This window comes from Lepidochelys kempii, chromosome 2 (genome assembly GCF_965140285.1).
Source record: "Lepidochelys kempii isolate rLepKem1 chromosome 2, rLepKem1.hap1, whole genome shotgun sequence".
Taxonomy (NCBI): Eukaryota; Metazoa; Chordata; order Testudines; family Cheloniidae; genus Lepidochelys; species Lepidochelys kempii.
This window is the reverse complement of record NC_136381.1, coordinates 113,716,323-113,741,975: the sequence shown is the minus strand read 5'-3', so window position 1 is coordinate 113,741,975 and position 25,653 is coordinate 113,716,323. Positions and strand designations below refer to the sequence as shown.

Genomic DNA, 25,653 nt, shown 5'->3' with positions numbered 1-25,653 from the left:
GCTGGTTTGTTTTTATATACTTGGTTTCCACTGTTTTTTACACACACACACACGTTGTATGTACTGATAGCTGATCATTGTGTCCTGCAGAAACTACGCATTGTTTCCAGCCTTGGAAATGCCACCTACTCATCATAATGAAACCCTGTCGATCCTGAATGTTTTGTAGATAAATAGGATTGACTTGAAATGAAAGAAATCAAGGAAGAAAGAGTAATTTGGGGAAAGCTGTGTGAATAGTAAATATGTCAAAAGATAACTGGGTGGGCTGCCCACTCTCTTCCCCACATATGAGTGGTGTTAAGATAGTAGCATCTTGGTGATGAATGTGTAATCAGTCACTTCTCTGGAAAGAGGAAATGGGCATTTCTGTGTTGCCTAGTATACATCTACAGAATGCTTCCTTTGTAATTAAAAACTTCTTGTTTCTTTTTTCCCCTTGGAAACGAGCTAGAAATAAATATGAATGTCTGAAGGCAAAGATGTCATTCACAGGGCTACAGAAATGAAAGGTAAAGTCCTAATTAGTTACATTTCTTTATTTATAACATAACATACCATATTTGTACTAGCAAACTTAGTGCCAACTCTTCTGAGAATAGATACAGTTCTGGAAAGGAATGCAAAAGGGCAATGCCAGGTCCTCTCTGATCCAAACCCCATCAACATTAAAAGAAAATCTATCAGTTTTTAGATCTGCCCCTTACTGTTCTCTGTGTTAAGTTTGGGTTTTGTCTATAATCAAAGTTGTGCTGGTTTAACTAACGGTGCAATTTTAAAACTGATTTAGTTAAACTGGTGCAAAACCTTAAGTTGACATTCTTAATCCAGTTTAAACCAGTCTTTTCTCAATTTAACTTAATTCATTAAGGAACTGACTGATGATAAAATGAGATAAATCTCTTTGGGGGGAGGGATAGCTCAGTGGTTTGAGCATTGGCCAGCTAAACCCAGGGTTGTGACTTCAATGCTTGAGGGGGCCATTTAGGGATCTGGGGCAAAAAGTGGGGATTGGTCCTGCTTTGAACAGGGGGTTGGATTAGATGACCTCATGAGGTCCCTTCCAACCCTGATATTCTATGATTCTTAAATCTAAGAGAATCCACACTGTGGGTTTTTTTTTTTAAATAAATCCAGTTTTTAAACTGAGTTAAAGATAGACTGGTGCAACTTTGAATGTGGACAAGGCCTTAGTTAAATTTTGAGGAAGGAGTGTCCTCTCTGGAAATATGAATTCGCAGGATCAAATATTTCTGGCACCAGGATTTCCACTTTTGTTATAATTTTAAATGAAAATGCTTATTTTATAAATGGAGGGCTGAAATTTTGTCTTGTGTTGCATACAGTGCTTTCTCTTTACAAGCTCTTTATATACCTTGTATAAGACCTACTGATTCCTGGTTAGCTCCACTAAAATCCACTACGAGCACCCTGCACCCCACTTTTATAACCTGATACCGGCAAGAGAAACACAGAGTGCTCATCTCCACAGAATGAGCTGGAGGGTGATGGGGGAGATGTCATTAAGAACTATGAAGGGGCATTAGATACTGTGAAAACTTAAGTTTTCTGGAAATGTGTGACTGGCCAGTTAGAAGGTGGTGGATGCTATAGCTCTCAGTCTCTCTTCATTTCAAGCTCTATGTGTAACTCCCATTGATGGTAGTGGGATTTCTGTGGCAAGAATTGGTCTTAAAATTGAGATTGATCGCAGAAAATCTAACCAAGACTGGTCAGATGTTGAGTGTTTCCCTGCATATGTCAATATGCAGATAAATATACAGAGGAGTGCAAGCAGGGTTGGTACCCACCAGTACCGGTGAGAGATTTTAAGCACGTATGGGGTACCGGAAAGACTTGGGGCTGCACTCTGCTCCCCAAGGACGTTCATTCTTTAAATGTCTTTAACAGCACAATACATATGCTAACAAACAAAGGCTTTGTTTAAGTTTGTTATCCTATGTTTTGTGCTGTTACATTGGTCAGGAGTCCTCAAGAAGGGAAGGGTATGGGGGACAGAAGGTGTTTAAACTGTATTTTTGTTTCTGTTTCTCCCCATTGGTCTGAATTATCCATGACATCACATCAAATCCAAATCATTAGAGGAATGCCTCTGTTTGCACTGTCCAGAAGATGTTTGATGTCAGCCCAGTTCTGCAGCCTGACGGGAATCAGGTGGTGTCACCAGTGTACCTAGATTTCTTCTTTGAAGCCAAACATGCATTTTGTTAACTGGAACTGGAGCAGAAAAACAAAGAAAACAAATGCTTCATTTTCCAGCTTTGTGGGTAAGAGAACTATAAGTGAAAACTATAATGCTGGACACTGATGGCCTTAAACCAGCTGCCTCAGGAATCTGCCAAGAACTTTGCTGAAAATATGTTCCTCATCTTAGCAACAGAGCTAAGACTTATCACATCTCTGCCCACCTTTATTTCGAATGAAGCTCCTTCTGATCTGACAACTCAGACATTGTCAGTTTCATCCAGAACAATTTACAAACTTGGAATCAAATCCTGCAAACCCTTAATCATTTGATCAGTGCTGTTGAAGACAATGGGACTATTTGCATGACTATGGACAACTTTTGTGGACCGGTAAGAGTTTCAGGAGTCTGTTCTGTTCCTATAAAGGAAGTTGAATCCCCCATTGAAATTCAATGTTTGGGTACAATACCATAAAACAGTTTAGGATACAGTCCTACTTAAAATTTGTCTTTTAATAAATCATACAGATGCTGAAATGGCTCCTCACCCAACTCCCATATTCCATATAAACAGACTGAATACTACATATGTGGGGGGAAAGTGAGTAGTTAAGCATGTTGAAGTTTGTATATACAAAGGATGGTGTCGGAGGGGACTGGGAGAGGGAGGGGATCTGGGCTGGGGGTGGGGAAGAGTGACATGGAGGGTCATGTGGGGAGGTCACATGTACCCCTTGTGTCCCTCCTGTGAGTGCAAGACCAGCAAGAAATGAGTTCTACTTGCACCACTGAGTATATAGAAGTCCATCTCTTCCATGGATTATTTAATCTTTGAAGATACCATTCCAGGTTCATTCTATATTGCATCATATTGTTTCATACCCATTAAAGCCTTTTAAAGTGTGAGCTCTTGAGGACAGGCACTCTGTTATTTGTTTGCCCCATCTCATGTCCTACAGTGTACACCTACACTGCTATATTCATCTGAAGATGCATTTTCCGTACGGTCTCAGCTCCAGGTTTAGAACTACTGGTCCTCAAACCAGGCCAAACTGTAGTTCCCAATAGGAAAATTTGCATTTACAAGATGCCTCTTGTATTTTGCTGTTCCGTCTGGGTCTAAATGGGGCAATCTTTACAAAATAAAATCCCCATTGTTGCTACCACCAGTTCAGCTGAGCTAATGTTAGCACAGGTGGGAGGCCTAATGTAGACAAGGCTCCTTCCATTGTGTTTTACTGTGATATTAGATAAGCCTATTGAAAAGCAGGTTTAACTGACCCAATAGAAAAAAATGGATCCAGCTGCCAGTCATGTCTGCACTAGAGTTCCCACCAGCATCAACACCAGTTCTGCTGAACCTGGTGGTCACCCACATGGAAATATTTGGGTAAAATTTCCTAGTACAGCCAGAGCTCCAAACTGCTTATTCAGAGACAGCCCTTAAAGATGGCCTCATTCCTTAAATTCCAAATTCCAGATGCTTAGATGGTCAATGGATAATTCTGCTATGCTGAGAAGATTGGTTCGTTTGAGCTCATTTCCATGAGACAATGTTAGGAAACCCTTGTGGCAATGAATTTGGAGGTGGAGCAGAAGTTTCCACTGCTTTGGAGACAGATAGAGGCAGCCAACTAGGCTGCATCTCCTCTTCACAGCGGTGGCCGTTCAATAAAGGGTAAGCAGGGCCATATTCAGTGTAGCATTTCCCCAAACCTCTTTTAAACACCAACTCCTATAACTGTAAACATATTTCATGTTGCATAATGTGCATTGGTAGCTCTAACAAAACAAAACAAACCCAAAAACCAAAACCCACAAACACCACTGGAACTAGCAAACACGCATCAAAGCCCAGCTAATCCTAGAATCAGTGCAAACTGTCTCACAATCACAAAAGGTGCTAACTGCTCCAGGGAAAGGGCTATTGATGTAAAATAATTATCTCCTGCACCACTCTCCGAACAATGCCTTTGCTAATTAAATTAATCTCCATGAATCCCTTATACAAGGAGAAAGGGGGAGAGCAGGTTGGATTAAAAATTATGTATTGTTTTGGGTCTTTTGAGACACAATCACACAAAAGATGGGAGGTCTGTATAACCTGAAGAGAACCTGGGAATTTTAAGGAAACATTAAAAGTCTAAAAATGAGTTCTAAGAAAATTCTGCCCCCAGTGAATTGTACAAAATGAAAGGCCTAGCCTTTTTGAACAAAGCAACAGAAAATCCTAGGAATGGGCAAACCTGTCAGAAGGTAAGTTCTAAAAAGCAAAAGTTGAGATGCTTCTTTAAAAGGTACATTTAGAGTATACAGTCCTCTTAGGTCTGTAAAATTTTTCTGGGCAATCCTAAAAAAACCACTGTCCCACTTTGGGTGGAATATGAGTCAATACACCCAGAATCCAGACAGAAAGATGCTCTATCAATTCCTTTTCATACAAGAAAGTTAGGTACCGTAGTTGGAAAGAGAAATCAAAGCTGGCCTTCTAGCACAATGTTACGGTCAATTGTTTATAAAGCCAACAGTTAGGGGATTGAGACTTTTTGGTACAGCATCTAGTGCAATAGGATTGTGGATTTCCTTGGGCTACTACAATACAACTAATAAATAAAAATAGCTAGAATGATAAACATGATTAGGCACTCAGATTCCATGGTTATGGGTGCAATATATTAGGCCACTCCTCAGGAGTTGCGGGGGAGGGAGAGAGTGACCCACTGTCATCTACATGATGACTGCAGTAGAGGAAGAGTGCTAGGAGCCTTGGTCCCCGGCCCAGCATTGTCTAAGTCCACAGGGATGAAGCAGAGGAGCGCTCTGCTTATTCCATTCCTCTGTTCCAGGTACTCTACTTCTCTTTAGCAATTGTGGGGCTGGTGAAAGAAGCTTCTAGAGCTTGTTGGGATGGAGGAGGATGAAGTACATTCAATATCCCCAGTCTCCTGCATTTATGGGACCTCAGCACAACTTCCCCTTCAGCCAAGATATTAGGGGTGAGACAACTGTATCGCCCAGGGGAATGGAGAAATGGTGTTACTGGCAAACTCCCTTCCACCTAAAGCTCCATGGATTCTTCATCTGTTTCCAGACTATTTAAATCTTCTCCTCTTCCCACATAATGTTTCCCTTTCCTAATCCTTGATTTGGCTCCTAGCTAATTGTTTCCCTGACATTCCTAGCTCTTTGCTGTGCAAAACAGAAGAAAACAGAAGAAAAGGGGGAGGGTGGCACACAAAGCTATCTCTCCGAAACCTGAATCTTTGTATTTGTGTTTCAGGTGACATCATCCTTCACCCTCCAAGAGGCAGAAAACGGCATTCAGTAAGGCCAACATTCTCCGACATTTGAACGGACGGTGATTGGATTTCAGCTGCTGCACCCAAGTGTTCACTTCTTCTCTTTTTAGCAAGCTTGAAAATAATTATTAGTATTATTTTTATCACCATGGCTGCCCATTGCTGTTAAGATCTCCAAACCATTATGGCCCAAAGCATAACGGCCACATTCCACTCATTTAAAAGAAAGGAAAAAAAAAAAGATAAGCCCAAACACCAGCACCACCACCCTAGTCTTTAGCCTTTGGATCCCTACCTATTCCCCGGCCAACCTTACTAACCACGGATCCCTAAGCCAGTCTCACCATGGTATGAAAACAATATGCAACCAAGATGAGCACTAAATGCTGGCTCATAGTGAACTAAACAGAAAATAAATCCTTATTGATATTATGATACAGTGGGGCCCTCTAGAACTTGGTAGTTCCACCATGCTGCACACAACAGCCACTTGGAACTTTCCAGTGACAATAGGGATAAACCATATTTCTCCTCCTCATTTAGAGTATGACACAAACCATTAGTTAGACAGTTCTGATTCCATCCAGTAGAGGGCAGTGATACACATCTACACTAGCCAATATGTTAAAATACAGTCCCAGCACCTGATTTCTTAATGGTACAGGCAGCCTTTGTGTACTTTCCCATTAGGTTCTTCATGGCATCACATTAGTCCAGTGTTTCCTGGCTGACCATGTTGATTGTCAAGACTCTTTGACAATGCCTGTGCCAAATGACTCCTGATAATGTGTAAGTGTCTCTTCTCTTCTCAGTATTAACAATGAAGTTCACCCCTATGCACCTCTTAAACACTCAAACTAGGGCTGAGATCATAGACCATGGGCCTTTGTGCTGGCCCCCTAACAGGTTGAATCATACCCTTTATGCCTGCCTTTTAGTGGCATTTTACATGGGAAGTGCTGTTTACAGGATAATCATTCCATGTCTATATTCTGCTGCTAAAGGTCTATGTCAGGAATGCTTACCCCATGTCCAGGTGGAGGAAAAATGTAGCACATGGGTTCCTCCCAAGGAGTATATGGAATGGGAAAGTGGTGGTGGGGAGGGAGGATTGTTTTTTCTTTGTTTGTTGTTCTGGGGTGTGTGAGAATTATTGGTTGGACACTTTGGAGGAACCACATAATTATTAGTGATGTGTTGAATTGGGAATATCTGCTAATCATTATGGCTAGACTCCCGAACACCTTACGGGCTCCAAAACTATAGGGAGAGAGCAGTTTCTTTGTCCTTCCGGGAAGCTCATTAATTGGAGGTAAGGAGGAAGGTTGGTTGACAATGGACTCACCTTTCAGTCAGCCAATGAGCAAGCAGAACAGGCCAGTGGCAGCGGTGTTAGTAGACAGAGTGAATGGGGGTAAATAGAAAGCAAGCTATGTGGCATCAGATGAGATGACTCACGAGGGCCCTAAATTTAGGCCTTGAATGTGGTGTTTGAGTAAGACTGGGGCTAAGTGAAAGAATGACTGGAAAGTCCGGGAGATAAGACGGGCAACCCTGATGAGGGAGGGAAGGATTGTGTAACTTTCATTTTGCTTAATATTATGTTTCAAATCCATAGAAAACAACAAGTTGCTCCCCTTGCTCTCGAGACACAAAGGACCAGTTTTGCAATCTCCGCTTATTGTTCCTGTGATAAGCCAGCATTTTCCATTTCTGACACTGGACAAAATGTCCTGCAGAAAATTCAGTCATTGCCATGACAATTCCCAGCTGGAACTCTAGAGCCAGAACCTGTCTGTCTAGTTGATTTTGCTTCCCACACTATATTGCCAAAGCTGCCGTCAGTGGAGGTGCTGAAGCTGGCATTCCCTCAGTATAAAGGAAAAAAATCTGCTGGAAGGTTATTCTCCATGAGAGACTCTCAGCTCTCTAATTGTTCCAAAATATCCCTAATGTGTTAACAAGGCCCATCTATTCACCAAAGATTTGGGGGAGATGGGCTTCCTATGCAGTGGAGTGATTTATTGAATAAGTAAGAAGCCATAACGTGACCTTGGATTTCCAGGTTGCAAAAAATGACTCTCGGCCAAATTCTAGCCCCAGCTCTGGCTGGTTTGTGCCACTCCAGTGGTGCAAAGCAGCTGAATATTCAGTGGATCTAATCCTTTGTGGAATTTCATTTCCAAGCAGTCTCTGAATGGCATAGAAGTGCCATACACCTCCCAGCCTACGGGGCATGGCCTGGGAGAAAGAGTGTGCAGTCTTTCTTTGCCCTGGTAATCCCTGGCTGCTGAAATTTTCCTTTGGATCTATGCATAGTTGGACCTAAATCCGAGTCTGCTCTGATGCCAGGACCAGCTTATTCCCAGCTAGTTCCAGAATCAGAAGGAAATATAGTTGTCACGATTTGCTGAACCAGAATAGATAAATCTCTGTCAATGCTAATACTTAAAACCCTCCCATAAATCACCGATGTTTTTGTTTTTGAAAAATTGAATGGCACTTTAATAAACCCCCACCACGTGATGTTTTTGCTTTGCTACTCCAGGGAAAAAATGCTTCCGAGTCTACATGCCATTTCCACCAGCTAACCCAATACATTCTAGCAAGGCATTTTGACAGAGAAGAAGCAAATATCTTGCACTGATAGATGCACTTCTTGGAAATGGCAATTTTGGAAAAATCTCTTATTAAAAAATGCTGACATGCAATGCCATCCTTAAGTGACAGACCTGGCAAAGTTGTACATTCTTTGGTGTTATACAAAAAAACTGATTGAAGTAGAGAGACATCTTCCACCCCACAGGGTCGTTCTGTCAGCATTTTCCATTTTCTGAACGCAGTTCCCTCCTTTCCCAATATTTGGATAGCAATGAAAATAAAGCATATTGTTTTAATGTGCTACTAATACTTCTTATACAACCCGCAGTTTATTAGGCAAACAACCCAGAGTTACTTGGGAAACTGCATCTTGGGGCTCTGTGCTGGAGTGAAAGCATCCAATATTTAAAACGTATGACTGCTGGTGGATTATCATTCAGTAGCAGTAGTAGTGTGTGTGTGTGTATAGATAGAACCCTATTATTATTCCAGTAGTCACATCCTCAAATATAACATGATAGTTCCTGTACAGAAAAAATGATGAATGTATTATGATGGCACTTAAAAACTTGTCATTCTCCTGAGATAATTTAAACAAGATTTTCATTTAGCAACTTCAATATTTGCCATAACTGAGGAAATGTCTGTAAGCATAGGAAAGTAGAAGAAAATATAACAGATAATGAGGTAACTATCTATCTGGGGTAAAATTGGCACATTTTTTCAATATTATCACTGCACATTTGATCAGAGGCATATTTTGTTCATGTGAGCTCCATTCAGATGAAGGCCATCTCAGTTAGTTTATCTGGTTTCATGGATTTTTATAAAGAGGGCTGGTGTACAGCAATAATCACTAAAAATGTACTGAATTGTCAAATAAACAGCATGAGTCTAAATAAGAGACCACAATATAAATAGGACATCAGAAACCAGCACCTGGGGCCTACTCCTGCTCCTATGAAGTCAATAGCTGGGGGTTCAATGATTTCAAAGGGACAGGATCAGGCCCCTGGTGTGCATACCATACCATGTCATTGCTATAATCCTTGTTATGCCCAGGGACAGAAATACTGACAAACAAACCGGACAGGCATGTTCTAAAAGAACCAAAACCAAATCACAAAAAATAGGTATGAGTGTCAGCAATGCTATTGTATTCATTCTTCTTACAATTACTACTTCCTGTTTTATACCTGTGCTAGGTATTTCATGAAGGACACCGTTCTTGCCCTGAAGACCTTGCAATCTCTATTAATTATTATTATTATTATTAAAATGTATATGGTGTTAAATATGCATATCTCTTTGCAGTGGATTGGATGTAGCAAAATGACCTACAGTTAATGCTATTCAATACACCTATGGTTTAATGGATAAAAGAGAAAAACAAAAGGAGACTAGTTCTTTTCTTTCTTTCTTTCAACTCATCAGGTTCCTTGGAGCCCTTTCACCACTAGGGAAACTCTAGTCCACCCTGACTCCTCAGTGAGATAGGCAGCTTCTTGCACTTCCCGATGCCCCCTCAAAAAGACTATGAGTGTGATCTATAGCAAAGGTTCTCAAACATTTCTTATTGCGGACCCCCTTCCAGATCTACCAATTGCCCGCATACCCCTACCCTTCTCATTGCTGACACTTTGTGTGTTCTTCTTAACACTACCTGTCTTTAGCCTTGTGTCCATACTTCACTGTTACATACAGATATAGTTACAGTGGAAGGTATACAACTGAAAAAAAAAAACAAAAAAAAACCCACCACTCAGTTAGACTGAGTAATTGCTGGGCCACTGAATCTGCTCTGTAGGGTGACTGGAGGTGAGGGCTCTGTACCTCAGGGTCTCTGTGTTCTCACTGATAACATCTTGAAGTCAATTAACCACCTTATTTTATATAACAAATTCCAGGGAGTTTTATAGCTTCTTTGAGTAGCCAAAATGAAAATGCAATAAATAAAATAACTAATAAATAAAATCCACCATTGCACAATTTCTCCTGCGTCCCCGGAGAGTTGCCTGGTGTACCCCCAGTGGTACCAACACCACAGTTTGGGAACCCCTGCTCTATAGCATTCAGGGAGCTAGGGTGTTGGAGAGGGGATATCAGCCTTTCCCCATCCAAAACTAGACTCTTTTTCACCCTCTTCCCTAGAAACAGCCAAACCCTCACCATTAAATGACTGAAAACAGGCAGTACTGTGCCTTCTTCACCCAGACCAGTAAAGGATGATGGTGTTGAACCACGTGGGCTTCAACGTGCTGAGGTTTAGGATGTTTTTAATCTAGCCTGATGCTTGACAGAACCCCTTCCTCCGCACCCGTGTTTTCTTTTCAAACAACCCACTTCTGATTTCTACATGGTTGGCCACCTTGGAAGGGAGAGGGGAGGGGACGGTGGCGGCAGCCGAAGCAGCCGCATCTGGCCAGGTGTCAGGTGCTCAGCGCTGGGGCTCCCCCTGCTGGCTCTATGCCGTCGGCGCTCTTTGCCCTCAGGTTTCTTGCTTGTGGGTCTGCCCGGGCTATTTATTTTCCTTCTCTCGCTCTCTCTCCACTCCCCACCGCCCACCCTGCCAGTGTGTAGCCCGGCCCCTGGATTGCCAGACGGCGTCTGCCTCTCTGAAGTTTGCAGTGGTTTCCTTTCCAGCCTGGCCTTATCTCGGTCTGCACGTTGCCTCTCGGTGACTAATAACACAATAACATTGTCTCCGGATAAAGCGAAGTAGGAGCTGTTGACCCGCTCTATGGGGGTTCGGTATAAAAGGGAGCTGGCGAGAGGTGTCCAAGCCAGAAGCGCTCAGGCAGTCGCGCTGGAGAAGGAGCCTCCAGGTTTCCCAGTGCTGCTTGGGGGACGGTGACTGGGTTTGCAGCTCGCCCTGTCCCAAGGGAGCAGCTTTCCTTTCCAAGGGCGCCTCTGGTGAAAAGCGCTCTGCAGTTGAGAACTAACCGCAGCAGGGAGCGGGGCTTGTGGCTTGCGCTTTTGGGCTGCAAAAGAGCGACCGGCGGGCGTTGGCGGGATGGACTGTACACAGATGATTCTCTCCCTGCTGTTCGTGCTCTGCCCAGGAGCCCAGGAAACAGGTAGGTGTGATCTGGGGGGCAAGCACGGCGTGCAGGGAGCTAACCACAGGCGCGGCGGCTCCGCTGACCTCCAGGGGGGACCGGAGGTGCTACAACTAGGGGTGCTGGGGGGCTGCTGCACCCCCAGGCATGGAGCGACTTTCATCATGGACAGGGTTTGCGGTAGAGTTCACTGGCTCTCAGCACCCCCGCTGTGCAAATTGTTCCCTTGGGTGGGATTTCAGGAGAATGGTCCAGAGCTGCCTAGTCCTTTATACAGACAGCGCGCGCTGTTCAAAGGTCCGTAGGACTAAATCAGGAGCGTGGTCATGTCCAGCAATGGGCTTTCCCTGGGCTTTTTTTTCTCTCTCTTTCTTGTTTTCAGCAAACCTCTGAAAAGGGTTTGCTTCCCCCGCCCCCATAACTTGCCCGGAGATGATTTAACTAGCCCGGGCAGAGCAGCAGTCCCGTCACACGCTGCTGATAATAAACAGCAGGCTGTTAAATGGATGTGAATCAGTCACCTCTCCCTACTGAATGGAACTCAAGGGAAGGCTTAAAAATCACCCCCCGCCCCAAATCCTTTATGTCCCGCACACTGCTGCAGGTTTGGGGGCGCTGAAGTCTTGCTTGGTCTATATTCACTACACCCAGGCGAGGAAAAGCAGATCTTATGGGCGTGCTGATTTCTTTCCATCATCTCTCCTCCCCAAACAACGTGCCTTCCCCGGAGCTGGGTGACCCCAACCAGAGGGAGGCGGGAAGGCTTCAAAATCTGGTAGTTCTGATGCAGAATTACAAGCGCAGCCACCCCCTTGGTGGGGAGAGATGCTACAGGGAGTCGTCACAGCCCCTGAGCATGGGGAAGATGGGGAGGGTTAATGGAAGGGACACCAGGGACAGGTAGAAGAGCCGAGGTCCCAACAGCAGGAGCGCCCGGAGCAATTTCCACGGCCCTGACTCCCTCGCCCGCAATCCCAGCTCCTCCCCAAGAGAGCATTGAAAGGGAGGGGAATCGGAAAACTACAGTCTGACGGCGGGAGAATCCTTAAACAACTGCTGGGGGTGTGTCTCCTTACAACAAAGCAGGGAAATGCACCAGCCCTTGAACGCCTCCAGCAAACCGCTGAGTTAAATGTCCCCAGAAGAACTGGGCAGAGTCCTGCAGGGAGAGAGCATGAGAACTGTAATCCAGCGCCCTGGTACAGCTGCTGAGTGTGACTGTGTTTCACACATTAATTTAATCTCAGCCATGCAAACGAGCTATTCCGCTTTGCAAGACCCTGGAGCCAAAGATCAGGACAAGGGCGGGGGGTGACTAGATAGATGGCAATGGGACCCATCAATCTCCCTTCCTACCACCGCTTTCCTGTCGGCGCGCGTGCCTGGGTCCGAGCAGCCTGGGTCCAATTGTTACATGCAGCAGCTCCCGGGGTCACTCGCCTGCTAACCCCTTTGCTCTCCCTTTCTCCCCTGCCGCGCTAGGTGCTGAGCTGAGCGCTCCTGCGACCGCTTCTGTCGCCGAGGTTCGTCCTTCTAGCGCCACCTGGCCGCTGCGCAGGGCCAAGCGCTGCTCCTGCTCCACCTTGATGGATAAGGAGTGTGTCTACTTCTGCCACCTCGACATCATCTGGGTCAACACCCCGGAGTAAGTGGCGGGCCCTTGGAACGCTCTAACCTCCCGTTCACCCGGGCATTAGGGGCGATCCTTGTAAACCGGTTGCTATGGTTCCCTTTCATTAGGGCCCCAGTGTGCTTGGAAGGGGCACCACTGACAATGGCTCCCTGGGACACCAGCAAATGTAACCTCCTCTGTGCAGCTAATGCACCGGCAGGGTCAGTGAGAGCGCCTGGGCTCATAGACTGCATCTGAAGAGTTCATGCCATTAGACTGCTCTTCAGTACCCAGCCCAAGTGAAACCCTGCAATGAATCCTGTGCATTTTTAGCTGGCATTTTACTTTGGTTGAAAAATAGGTTTAAAAAGGCCATGCACTGCTCTAGAGGAATATTTTTAAGATGGCTAGAGAGGAAGGAGTGGTTGAGGATGGGAACAGTATTTATTAGCACAGATTTCTCTCTACTAATATAGAGCCACATCTCCTGCTTGTTGTACTCACACCCATTGACTTTAATGGAGAGACCACTCACATGAGGAAAGCAAGTAGCATTTGGCCTTATAGATGAAGCAAATAACTTTTAACACTAGGCACAGCAATTCTAACCTTTCCAGAATTCTTAAAGTGTTAAGATACAACCAAGACTAGTTCATAGTTAGGACTGTATGGGTGGTGCTATAAAATACTTTTCACTGAGAAACACAGAAGGGTGAAATGCTGGTGTCTTGTTTCTGCCAGCCTTATTCCCCCAGAGTGGTAATTTTCTTTGGGAGTCTCTTCAGAGCAAAATCCAGCCCTAAATAACTGTAAATATATTCGGTGAAACCGCACTAGTTCTTAAGAATGGCTGGGAGACCCCATTGTGAGTTACTACGTTTTATAGACTAGTGGGCTTATGTATAATGCAGAATACATTACAGTTTTACACTTTCCTCATCAAGGGTGAAGCAGATCCTCAGTTAGTGTAGTGAATATTGACTTCAATGGAGCTATGCCAATTTACACCAGCTGAGGATCTCTCTCATTTTTTAAAATTGATTCTTTCTGTGCTTGCAATTTACCAAAGTTCAGACAGGTCAGGTTCTGTTGCATTCTATTGCATATTGATTCATATTTCTTAACTCATGGTTAAAAATGCCTTAGTCATGGAAGCAGGCACCGTAATCACAGTGCTGCAGTGCAAATTTTTCTGATAATCCCAAAGTTATGACCAAAAGAGCCTTCCCAGTCCCACAACCTTTACTCACAAAAACAGTCCCATTGATAAGATGACACCGAACACACACCGCAGTTCTAAGGCAATGAATTCAATTAATATCTTTCATGTTGATTTTCTGATCATAGGCGGACTGTGCCATATGGGCTTGGTGGCCCTTCTCGATCGAGGCGGTCTCTGGAAGATAGAGCCCCTTGGAAGCAACCAGAATCTAGCAAGAGATGCCGATGTGCCCACCAAAAAGACAAGAGGTGTCTGAACTTCTGCCAGACAGGAAAAGAACTCTGGTGGGTTACTATTATTATTGTTGTAATCAGTTTTGAACTGCACTCATTGTAAAGGGCCAGGTTGTGGTACATCTGCTCATGTTGGTATTTACTCAGGTGAATAGTCCCAGGGAAGTCAGGGGCACTACTTGCCTGACAACTCACCAGCATCTGGCCCAGAAGCCTCTGTTACATTTCTTAGCTTAAGAAGATGGATCATGTAAAAGTGGAACCAGGTAGATTGAAGCCTTGTTTTTTAATAGCAATATTGTTTTCTTTTATTTAAACAGGGCTCAGTCCACAATGGAGAAGGGCTGGGATCATCTTAACAAAGGTGAAGATTGCAAGGGACTCGGACTGAAGTGTGTGCACAGGCAACTACTTAACAGCAGGAAAATGAGAAGGTGAGCTACCGTACCCGCTCCTGAACAGGCTGATGATATGAAGTTTCAATAAAGTATCCACAAAGCAACTGATCCTATTCCCAGTTGAATCAGTGTGAGTTTAGCCTCTGACTTCAACAGGGAGCAGAATGGAGCCCTAAAACATTGACGCTTTTATTGTTGCTCATCCTATAAATCAGGGGTGGCCAAACTTACTGACCCTCCAAGCCAATAAGACAGTCTTCGGAAGTTCAAGAGCAGGGACGCACCTACCCGGGCTTCTGCCCCATGGGAGGCACTTGCTGGGGCTTGGAGCATTAGCCCCACTCCTGTTGAACCCCCGACCCCAGTAAACGCACCCTGCAGGGCTGAAGCTCTGAGACCTCCCTCCCCACTGGGCATAAGCCCCTCCACCACCACTCTGCTAAAAGGTAGAGGGCTTCCCCACAAAAAATCTGGTAGGTGGAGAAGGGAGGTGGGGGTGAGTGCAAAATGCTGCCGGTGTAAACTACCGCACAAAGGGGTAAGGCTGGGAAGAGACAGGACCTCGGAATTAGGACTTCTGGGTTCTATTCTCCACTTTGACACTTACTTCCATGGGACTCAAGAGAAGAAATATAAGTGTGTAAAGGTTGCACTATCAGACCTTTAGACCCTATGTGCCTACAGGAAATTCACTTAGCTTCTCTGTTTCTCACTTTACTCATCTGTAAAAAAGGGGATAATACTGACCTATCTCCTCGGAGTGTTGTGAGACTAAATTAAATTAATGTTGAGAGGGCACTTGGAGATCCTCATGTAATAGGTTGAGTGTCATTAGCTGGCAATATTGCAATGCAGTGTAATTCCAGTTGAATGACATAAGTGTTGCAATGTGATGAAGCCCTATAGGAGTGAACCCACTTTTTCAAAGAACAACTTTGCAGTAGTACCTTCTGTGAGGCAATTTGCACCTTGCCATTTTTGAAGCAATTTATGACTTATTCCATTTCTCTCTAAATAGAATTTGACTATGGGTAAAATTTTCAAAAGCGCCAAAGTCCCATTTTCAAAAGTGGCATAGGCATACAGGAACAGTTCTATTGGCTTTAACTGAGTTTTAAGCTCCTAAGGGACTAAGTTATTTTTGAAAATGAGATTTAGGTTTCTAAGGCCCAGATCATCAAAGGTATTTAGGCTCCTAACTTCCATTTAAATCAATGGAAGTTAGGAAGTTGTGGATCTGGGCCCAAGTCATCTAGCTGCTTTTGAAAATTTTACCCTTTAGCTGAGTTCACTAAAACTGGGTTCCACTTAATCTAAAAAAACCCAATAATAGTAAAAAGTAGCCAACAACTACAGAATATCATTTAATTTGAATACACACAATTTCTGGGGATTGGGGTTTTCAGACTTGCCACAATATCTAATTGGCTGGATCTTCAGTTGGTTTAAATCAGTACAGCTCCAATGGATCTACGGTAATTTACTCCACAGGAGGATCTGACCCCATAAGTCTAGATTTAGATTTATTTAATCAAAGTGCTGATTATATATACACACACACACACTATATATTCACACAAGATTGATCTCAATTTTTATAATAGTATTTGGTGTTTTTCTTGTTTTTACAGACTAGAAGCCATTGGTAACAGTATCAAAGCTTCCTTCAGTATCGCAAAGTTAAAGGCTGCACTCCATGAAGTGAAGAGGCTGAAGCATAACAGAACACATAAAAGGCAAAGCACCTGGGAAAGTCTGAAAACAACTTCTTAGTGGGGAGATCACCAACCCTAACCCTCCTCCATCAACAGGAACGGATAGAGCATTGCCGGAGCTGTTTTGATTTTCACATTCCACGTGGCAAAGGCATGTTATCCTAAATATTAAGCCACGCACCCACAAAAAAAGATAGGTAGAAGAGAGCCTAAGGAAATCTTGTATTTGGACAAGGTAAAAGCAATAAAGACCTAGCAGGTGATCCTTCTGGAATCCAATTGGATGTGTTACATTAACAAACATTGATTGACAGCCGTCTGTCAGGAGGAGAAAGTGAACATTGGAATGTTGCTTCTGAAAAGAAGGTGTAAAATGGAGTGGTGTTGATCAGTTTGGCAGATTTCAGGGAGAAAAATAAAAGACTAATGCCAAAAGATGTTGCAAGGAATACCTGATACAGAAACTCCTAAAAAGAAGAGAAATCAAGATTTGAAAGGAGAGACTATTTTTTTTTTACTTATTAATTAAAACAGAAAGTGAATGACACTGTGCTACTTTAATCAGCACTCATTGCATAGATACAAGTCTACCTCACATACTGTATGTTGCACTCCTGCCAAAGTATTTTTACAAAGTATTGCCTTTACTTATCAGCCACAACCCTTTGCCTTTTTCAGCAGTCTAGTTTACTAGTACAATCACAGTTATCTGAACGGTGGGGCAGACGTGTTTGTTTGGCTAACCAAGGTTTTGGATAATGAAAGGAATTTTCAACATAAATAATAGACAACAGGGGACATGATCTTGTTTAACATAATAGGGAGATTTGGACAACTGAAGGCCTAATAATAGGGGTTGTACTGTATTGCAGGTTGCCAATAATCCACTGACCCTGATGTGTAACAGAAAGTGTTGCTAGATCAAGGATTTCTTCAGCGTCTGTCTGATGTAAATGTGTGGAGACAGAGGGTTGTTTAAAATGAAACCAAAAGGCTAATATTGGGTGACTGTTTATAGCAGTGAATTTACTCACATTATTGAATTTGCTGACTGAGATCTGATGGAATTTTATGATGTGCTTATTTTTTTAACAAATATTTATGTCTCTACAAATTATTCATTTATATTTACCATGTTGAATATACATTGGAATGGGCCATATTGGTCTATGCATGTTTTATGTATTTCTGTGTGAAATCGGGAAATGCTTTGTGCCTGTCAAGGTAAATATCTTTAAAAATAAATATTTTTAACTACTGTATTGGTCTGATGGTTAATATTCCCAGATGTCAAAAAGATGGCTGGAGTAAGGCCGGGCCTTCCCTGGGACTGCCCTTGGACGCAGTGGGAAGGCTTATGTGTTCCAATGGTCCTGAGAGTTATGCCAATGGAAGTTTTAACTCCTGGTGGGTGCACCCAAGCCAGACGGGTGAAAAAGGACCAGATGAAAAGCAGCCCACTGGTCCTCCAGGTGGGGCAGGAGGCTGAGTGAGAGGCCAGCAATCTATCCTCCTGAAAAAGTTAACTCATAAAGTAGCCATTCTGGCAAACGGTATGATACCTGGGGCAGTGGAGCCTTGCTTGTGCCCTAAGAGATGTCTAACAGGGTATACAAGGATTCACATTCAAAAATTCAGTAACCTTGCTGGGGTTGGATACATGTGAAGAAATATTATATCCAGAGGAACCGAGCCTCCTCCCAGCAAAGTTAATGACAAAACTCCCTTTAACTTCAATAGGACCTAGACCAGACCCTGAGGTATTCATAGGAAAGATGGATCCATAGTTAACATTTGCATTGCTCCAAGTCCTTTGGCTTAAGGCAGCTGCACCTGGATGGATGCTGCTTGAAGGGACTATATGCCAGGTAAATCAAATGAGAACAGGAGGCTCAAAAAGTAACTGACCATGCGATGAAATTTGTTATCAAATCCCACAGCCAAAGGAAATAGAGCTGGTAAAAACTTGTCAAACAGAACATTCTTTGTTTTGCTTGAAAAACCAGGCTTTTTAAAATAAATCATTACATTCGGCCAACATTTTGAAAATTTGTTTTATTAAGAACACAAATGGAATGAAAATGCATTTGAAATGTTGAAACATCCTGCAACCCTTCCATATATTGGTGACCGGTTTGTTTGCTGGCATCCAAAGAACACTTATGTACTAGGTGCTGTAGACTTCACTTAGACTTTAAGGGCAGAAGGGACCGTCGTGATCATTCTAGTCTGACCTCCTGCAGGCCACAGAACCTCACCCACCCACTCCTATAATAGACCCATACATTTTTTGTGATATTTCAGTTAGACACAGGGCCAATTTCTCCTCTTAGGTGCTCTGGAATTAGACACAAGGCCAATTTCTCCTCTTAGGGAAATTCCATTGAGACCAAGATGGGCTGCCCTTGTGTGAAAGGGGAAGTGTAAACTAATTACAAACCAGACTTTTCAGCGAGAACAAGACTTCAGTGGGGGTCGCACCCTTGATCTCTTGTGTTTTAAAGGGAATAGGCCCTTTGACTGCTTTAGCAGATAGGATTTGGTGACCCTTGTCAGGTGTGAAAAGACCTCATTAAAGTTCATTCCTTTTCTACTGATTGACCTCCGTTGTTAAATAAATAAATAAATACTCCAGGCTATGCTTCTTCCCCTGCTTTCTGGCTTAAGTGAAATACAAACATACAGCATGTTCAACATGGTCTTCCACAAGACTAGCATCATGCTGGGTGACACCGCAGGAATCAGCAAGGCAAAGGTGTGAACTGGGGCATGTAAGCAGACTAGGATCAGAGAAAAGCAGCCCCCTCACTCCAGCCTGCAGCCATGGTCACTGTCAGGGAAGGAAGGAAAAATACAGTTTGAGAGTCAGATGGCCTGGGCTGTGGTTTAGTTTGGTTTGTTTTTTTGACATTTTTCTTATATCACCACCTATTTTGGTGGATAGCAGAATGGTGGTTCCACCTTAGCTATGGTTCAGAGTGGCTAATTATTTAAAACACAACTGTTTCTAATGCTCTTAAATCCACTTGTTGACTCAGATTGTCTCAACATTTGCTGTGCCTCATGAAGGTGTAGTGTAGGGTTAGTGGTCCAAATATGGGGTTATTTGAGCAAGGAGATCCTGAGATATCGCACCTTCTCCCTAAAAATCCTGGTTACAAAATCACTTGGTTCTTCTAATAGTTTTTGTACCTGTCCAGAGCTCAAACGGCTCTAATCCTTCCCAAACTGATCTCAGCCCCCTCAGGATTTAATTCGGCTAATGCATAGCACCCATTGCCCCTGTGGGGAAGAAATATCTCCAAAGCTATTTAGGCTTAAGTTTAGAATTCCACATTGGGTCAAAGCTTAATTGACATGCACTAGAGAGTAAAATACATATATGCAGAAAGATTCTCTTTCCAAGTTTTCAGAAGGGCAGGAGGCATGACTAAGCAACCTTAATTGTGCATTAACAAAGTTTTTGGGCAGTTACTAATGGCTCTGGACATGACTCTGTTTTAACTGGCACCTGAAAAGATGTGCTGAAAATGGATTTAAAATCAAATAAAGCAGAAAAAGTCCTGTTAGGGCTTTTCGTGACTATGCCCACCTTGGTGCTATAAACTGCACTCATGTGCTGGTAGGGTGCTACCACGCTGTATATGGCAGAGAGTATCTCTTTGAATTGCCCAAACAAGGCCCCCATACAACAACCCGTGAGACTATCTTCATTATCTTAAAGGCCTACGAAGGGCAAAACACACTCGAAAACCGTGAGAAACAGAAAGAGTCACTTTTCTGGTGATGAGCATACATCAGTGGCTAGAATAGATAGGTGACAGAAGACCGAAACACAGGCATAGGTGGAATTTAAAAGTCAGTTTATTGATGTGGTCATGAAAAAGGGAACACAAGCTATATTTAAGTCCAGGTTCCCTCAAATACAAATGTATTGAGGTGTCCCCAAGTTCTTTTCTTTCGCAAATTAAATAGCCAACATATGTCAATATCGCTTCTGCGCAAAAGAAGCCCTTAGTATGTTGAGATATTCTTTGCTGGGATTGCTGGAATAGGGCCCAGCCCTTTATGAAATATATGTTACTTGCCATAAACCCACTCAGGCAAAATTCCTATTGAAACCAATGGACATTTGCCCAGATTCCAGGCACTATTTTAATCAAACTAAACCTACAGCAATTATTTAATTAAATATAATTTGCAATCCGTTCTTGATCAGCCAATTTTGTTTCTTTTTTCTGGGCAAAGATTGATTTGATTGAAATGGCAAAATGAGGCATATAAAAGAAACAAGGATTTAAAACATGACTCAAACTGTATTTATTTCAGGAAAATAATATGATGATACTGGAATTCTTTGTACCTTATCTACACGATTCTGACCTAATTTTTCCACTAATGGCTACTCTAATCTGTGCCACGTTATCACAAGCTGTCCCACATTAAAACATCCATAATGTCCTAATGTTACATATGTTTAGCGTTTACTCAGCCAGACATCAGCCTCTTTGTTCATGTTTCCTTGTGCTAGGATAAATATAGTCTTCGCAATACATTGCTGTATTTACAAACACAGTGAGCTGGATAACCAGGGTTTGAAAGATAGCTGGCTGTTTTCTTTCTCGATGGCAGATTATTTTCCATTGTGTATATAAACCCATATCAATTCCCAGTCTGACTTCATCAGCATCATGGCACTATTAATAGGTTTCTCCTGGTATCAAATCCAGTTTCCTGTCTCAGCTGATGTCTTTATTTCATTTAGAATCCTCACTTCATATTTTAGGAACCAGGTAGAAATTAGGACCTATGAGCAATTAGGTTCGTATGCTCATAAACTATGGTGATAGCCACAGGATGGATAGAATGCTGCGGGTAAAATACAAAGATGGTAACATTTTTTCTGAGATAAACATTGTATGAGTGGTTTCAGAGTAGCAGTGACAATTCAAAAACTCAGCCAGATTGAGTCTGAATTTTCTCTTTGATTTGATTGAAATGAGATATAAAACAATGTTAGGTGAAAAATGATAGTGAAGCCAACTTTTCGATTTTTCAATGCCACTGAATAATCAGTCTTATAACAGTTACATGCATAGGACAAGTTCCTGTAGTTGGATTACTGCAATGAGAACTGAACTCTGTCCTAAATTAGCCTGGTTCAAAGTAATTCTTTGACTTCAGCAGAATCATTACAGGTTTATACCAGTGCAAATGAAAGCAGAATTGGGGCCAGAAAGTCTCTGGCCTTCCTTGTAAGACTTTGATGTGGCAAATCAAAGTTTTGGCTGTGTCCTGGTAGAAGATCTAAAGTCTTTTTTTTTTTTTTACCAGAATCTAGTTGTTAAAAACAAATTTAATAAAAGCCACTTTTGAAAGCAATGGAACAACTTTCCTGACCAGGACTTAATTCATTGAAAATTTAAATCAGAGACGGACAAACCCCACGGAATTTGACATTTTATGAACCTGTCCAAGTAGTCTTTTGGATCTGCAAAACTGGTTTGAGTTAACCAGCTATTTCTCCTGTAATTTAAGACCTCCCTCCCCACCCCACCCCCATCCCCAAGGGAGATTCAGTTTAAAAAACAAACATGTTTTTCTAGCTAAGGGAAAGTCTATGTTATGTACAAGGGATTAAAAAACAGCCTCCAAAATACCTATGCTGACATCAAAGGTGCCTTATTTATGCTACATTGTATTTACATTTTCCCTTGCCTCCTTCACCTCTTTTCATGAGTTTAAAGTTACGCACATGTCTAAGTACCTCATTGAATTGGGGCCACTGAGATTAAGAATAGTCTAATGAAATCCACATGACTACTCATCTGCTTAAAATTAGGCATGTGTGTAAGTACATTGCTGAATCAGGCCCACTGTATTCGTCTTCCATTCTGTCCTTTTTTTTATTTCTATTTTTTCATGGGATTTCTATTTTTTTCTCCACCCTCCTATTTTTCACTTTCTCTCACTCCTAACTAGATCTTGACCCCAGTAACATTCAAATTAAAGAAAAAAGTTCAAATCCACAGTACTCTAGTGGGTTAAAAAATTGGGCAAAATATGTTGCCTCATTGCTAACTGAAATTTACAGTCATTGCAGCTGACTCTGTGTTTCATTTCAAGCTGTTAAGGTCTGGTACCAATAATGCAAACAACCTTAGGGCTTGATCCTGCAACGCACCAATCTCTCTGGCCATTGACTTCAATAAGACTGCACACATGTTTAAAGATAAGCACATGCTTAACCGTTATGCTGAATCCGTGTCGGAACACCCAACACCTTGGCGGACTAAGCCCCTCATTGAGGATGAAAGGATTTCTTATTACTTCAGTCTGCCCTGAACTTGTTTATCTACTTTTGCGGGCGTGGTTGGAGTACTATGGTACAGAGTGTAAAACAAGAACAGTGACATTATCCACAGACACCTCGAGGATGGCCTCTGGGATCTCTCCTAATGGCTGTCCATCTCAACCGACATAAAGGGTTTGAGCATTAGCCTGCTAAACCCAGGGTTGTGAGTTCAATCCTTGAGGGGGCCATTTAGGGATTTGAGGCAAAAATTGGGGATTGGTCCTGCTTTGAGCAGGAGGTTGGACTAGATGACCTCCTGAGGTCCCTTCCAATCCTGATAGTCTATGATTCTAAGACCAGGCATTTTTTCTCATAAGCAAACTACCTCACCCATCCATCAGAAACCTGACTTTATGATGTGAGCAGGCACATTGGGATCAGAGTCTTGTACTGCAGGATGAGTAATTGACACTGGGAAGAAAATCAACCTGACTTGCTACGTAGGGTCTGCTGCGTTTTACTTTCTGCTTTCCATGCACTCATCGTGGTGTGCAAGTACGTGAAGAAGAATAGAAGCAGGAGGCCTGTGCAAACATATCCCTTACATTGCCTGAAGCTGTTTTTAAAATTAATTTTGAGAACATTTTAAGTCAAATACAAATAGTTTAAATCAGTGGTTCTCAAACTTATTTGATCTGGGGGGCCCCCTTCTTTGTGCCTGTAGTCATTTACGTCCCCATCCCCCTCAAGTATATATACCACCACCCGGCTCTGAAGGCAGAGCGGAGAGCAGCAGGTCCTGGCTGGGTACCCGGCTCTGAAGGCAGAGCGGAGAGCAGCAGGTCCTGGTCGGGTACCCGGCTCTGAAGGCAGAGCGGAGAGCAGCAGGTCCTGGCTGGGTACCCGGCTCTGAAGGCAGAGCGGAGAGCAGCAGGTCCTGGCTGGGTACCCGGCTCTGAAGGCAGAGCGGAGAGCAGCAGGTCCTGGCTGGGTACCCGGCTCTGAAGGCAGAGCGGAGAGCAGCAGGTCCTGGCTGGGTACCCGGCTCTGAAGGCAGCGCCACGCTAGCAGCAACACAGAAGTAAGGGTGGCAATGTGAAAAGTGATATTCGTCAATATCATTTTTCACAGCAGACTTAGTGATCCAGGGCCACCCTTCTGCGGTGCTGCTGCCAACCCAGGGCTGCTAGCCAGAGCCCCACCACCTTCAGGTAAGGAATTGTGGAGGGAGCACCTGAGCCCAGACTTCCTCTTCTTAGCATATGTGCCTCAGGTAGCATGTGACCAGGATTCATCACAGAATTTGGTCTGCTGGCTGGATCATTAGCTTCCCCAACCCAGGCTGGGTACTGATGGGAAGCACAACATGAACAACGATCCATGCCCCTGGTGAGTGACTGAGGGAGGGGAAGGAGAACCAGAGCCCGGGTGGCAGAGCCCCAGCTGTCCACTTTATCCCCACCTCCGGGTGTGCACAGTCTTTCTGAATGAGCCCCAGCCACCGGGGCTGACAGCCAGAGCTCTTAAAAAACAAAAACAAAAAAAGAGCACACAGCTCACATCTCCCTTGACACGTTTCCCTGTCTCTTGGGAGACCCGCCCCATAGTTTGAGAACCATTGCTCTAAATAATAGTGTGAATGCCTTGCATGTATATATTGTATTTAATAGTATAATATAACATACATCCATGACAAGCAACCCCTAATATAAGAAAGAAAGGAGATTTTTAAAAAGAATTTATCATTTAAATATCCATAATAGGCGATAGGTCTCACTTTAATTCATTTTAACCCCTTACATAACTGTATAGTTTGCTTTGCTTCTGTGGTAGTCTCACACGGCTTCTAACATTGCACGCACACATGTCCCCGATAGGGGCCCAACTTATCCCTTCCCTATCGTTTCCTTTATTGTCAACTTAACAAACAGATGAGCTGCTGGAGCTTACCCTGGGACTGCCCTGTTTCTAAGGTTGCTTCTTATAAGACGCCTCTGTCACTGCTCCTAGTTCTTTTTACCTCAGAGAAGAGACCCTCAGTCCATTTATGGACTTCTGGACCTAACCAGCGTGGTTGCCTGAGTGAGTCAGCAGTATAGCCCTGCATCGCTGTACAATGTCACAGAACCTGACACCCTGTGACAGAATTAGTTCCTGGTTAGACAAAAACTGTTTATAAAGCTTCACATTTTGTCCATCTGATCAATAACACTGCTTACAAATGATTGCATTGAAGATATGTGTTTTATTTTGTACTCTGTATAGGGTGTCATCCTCTACTAATGTGCAGCCTGAATTAGCAGGTAGGTCCATTCAACTTCCTCTGGAAGTAAACCTTTTTTCTAATATGAGAGTATTAGAAGGCTCACTATTTATGATGCTCTTTCTTTATTCTGTTATTTCTGTCCATCACCTTCAGTCCTGGCTTGGTACTTTTTAATGCATTGAAACAATAAACAAATGCAAAGTTCAGCCAGATGTAACTGGGAGCCTGAGTCAGATTTTGAAATTCTGATTGCAAAGCAATTCTTAAAATGCCCCTTAACGGTTTTATCAGTGTGCACAGCCCGTTTTTCTGAATCCTTTTCTCCAGCTATAGTGTCCTTGTACTATCAGTGTTTCCCAGCTCAGAGCCTCAGGTAGTGTAAATTGATGAAACTCACTTGATTTCAGTGGAGTTACACTGATTTGCACCAGCTGAAGAGCAGGTTCAGAGTTTTGCATGCATTACAGTGAGCACTTGTACGTGGTTGGCGAAACCACATACAAATAGCCTCATAAAACGAAATCATACACAACTCTTTAACGTGCACTAGAAGGTGCTTCTAGCCATTTTCTAAGTTTCAAAAATGCTCGTCTAGGTTCTTTTAAATATCTTTTGGCTTTGGCTGTACACCACATAAGGATCTGACGGTTGATTTTCCCCACTGAGGCCTGGTATATAGTACATTCAGATCTCTTTATTCCTTTGGCTATTGGGACATATTCCTGCTATGTGCAGCTCAGCAGGTTC

The 25,653-nt window shown here is 43.1% G+C and overlaps 1 protein-coding gene and 1 long non-coding RNA gene across 2 annotated transcripts; both read left to right on the top strand.

Moving 5' to 3' along the window:
* The first annotated feature begins 452 nt into the window (after window positions 1-452).
* On the top strand, window positions 453-9,738 carry LOC144930157 (uncharacterized). The gene is made up of 3 exons (XR_013635262.1): window positions 453-512; window positions 2,104-2,597; window positions 5,487-9,738. It is a non-coding gene; the product is annotated as an uncharacterized LOC144930157 (long non-coding RNA).
* A 976-nt stretch (window positions 9,739-10,714) lies between these two features.
* On the top strand, window positions 10,715-17,591 carry EDN1 (endothelin 1). The gene is made up of 5 exons (XM_073332030.2): window positions 10,715-11,183; window positions 12,648-12,810; window positions 14,125-14,283; window positions 14,553-14,666; window positions 16,262-17,591. The coding sequence occupies exons 1-5, from the start codon at window positions 11,120-11,122 to the stop codon at window positions 16,401-16,403; spliced, it is 642 nt and encodes a 213-aa protein (XP_073188131.1). The 5' UTR covers window positions 10,715-11,119; the 3' UTR covers window positions 16,404-17,591.
* Window positions 17,592-25,653: the final 8,062 nt, after the last annotated feature.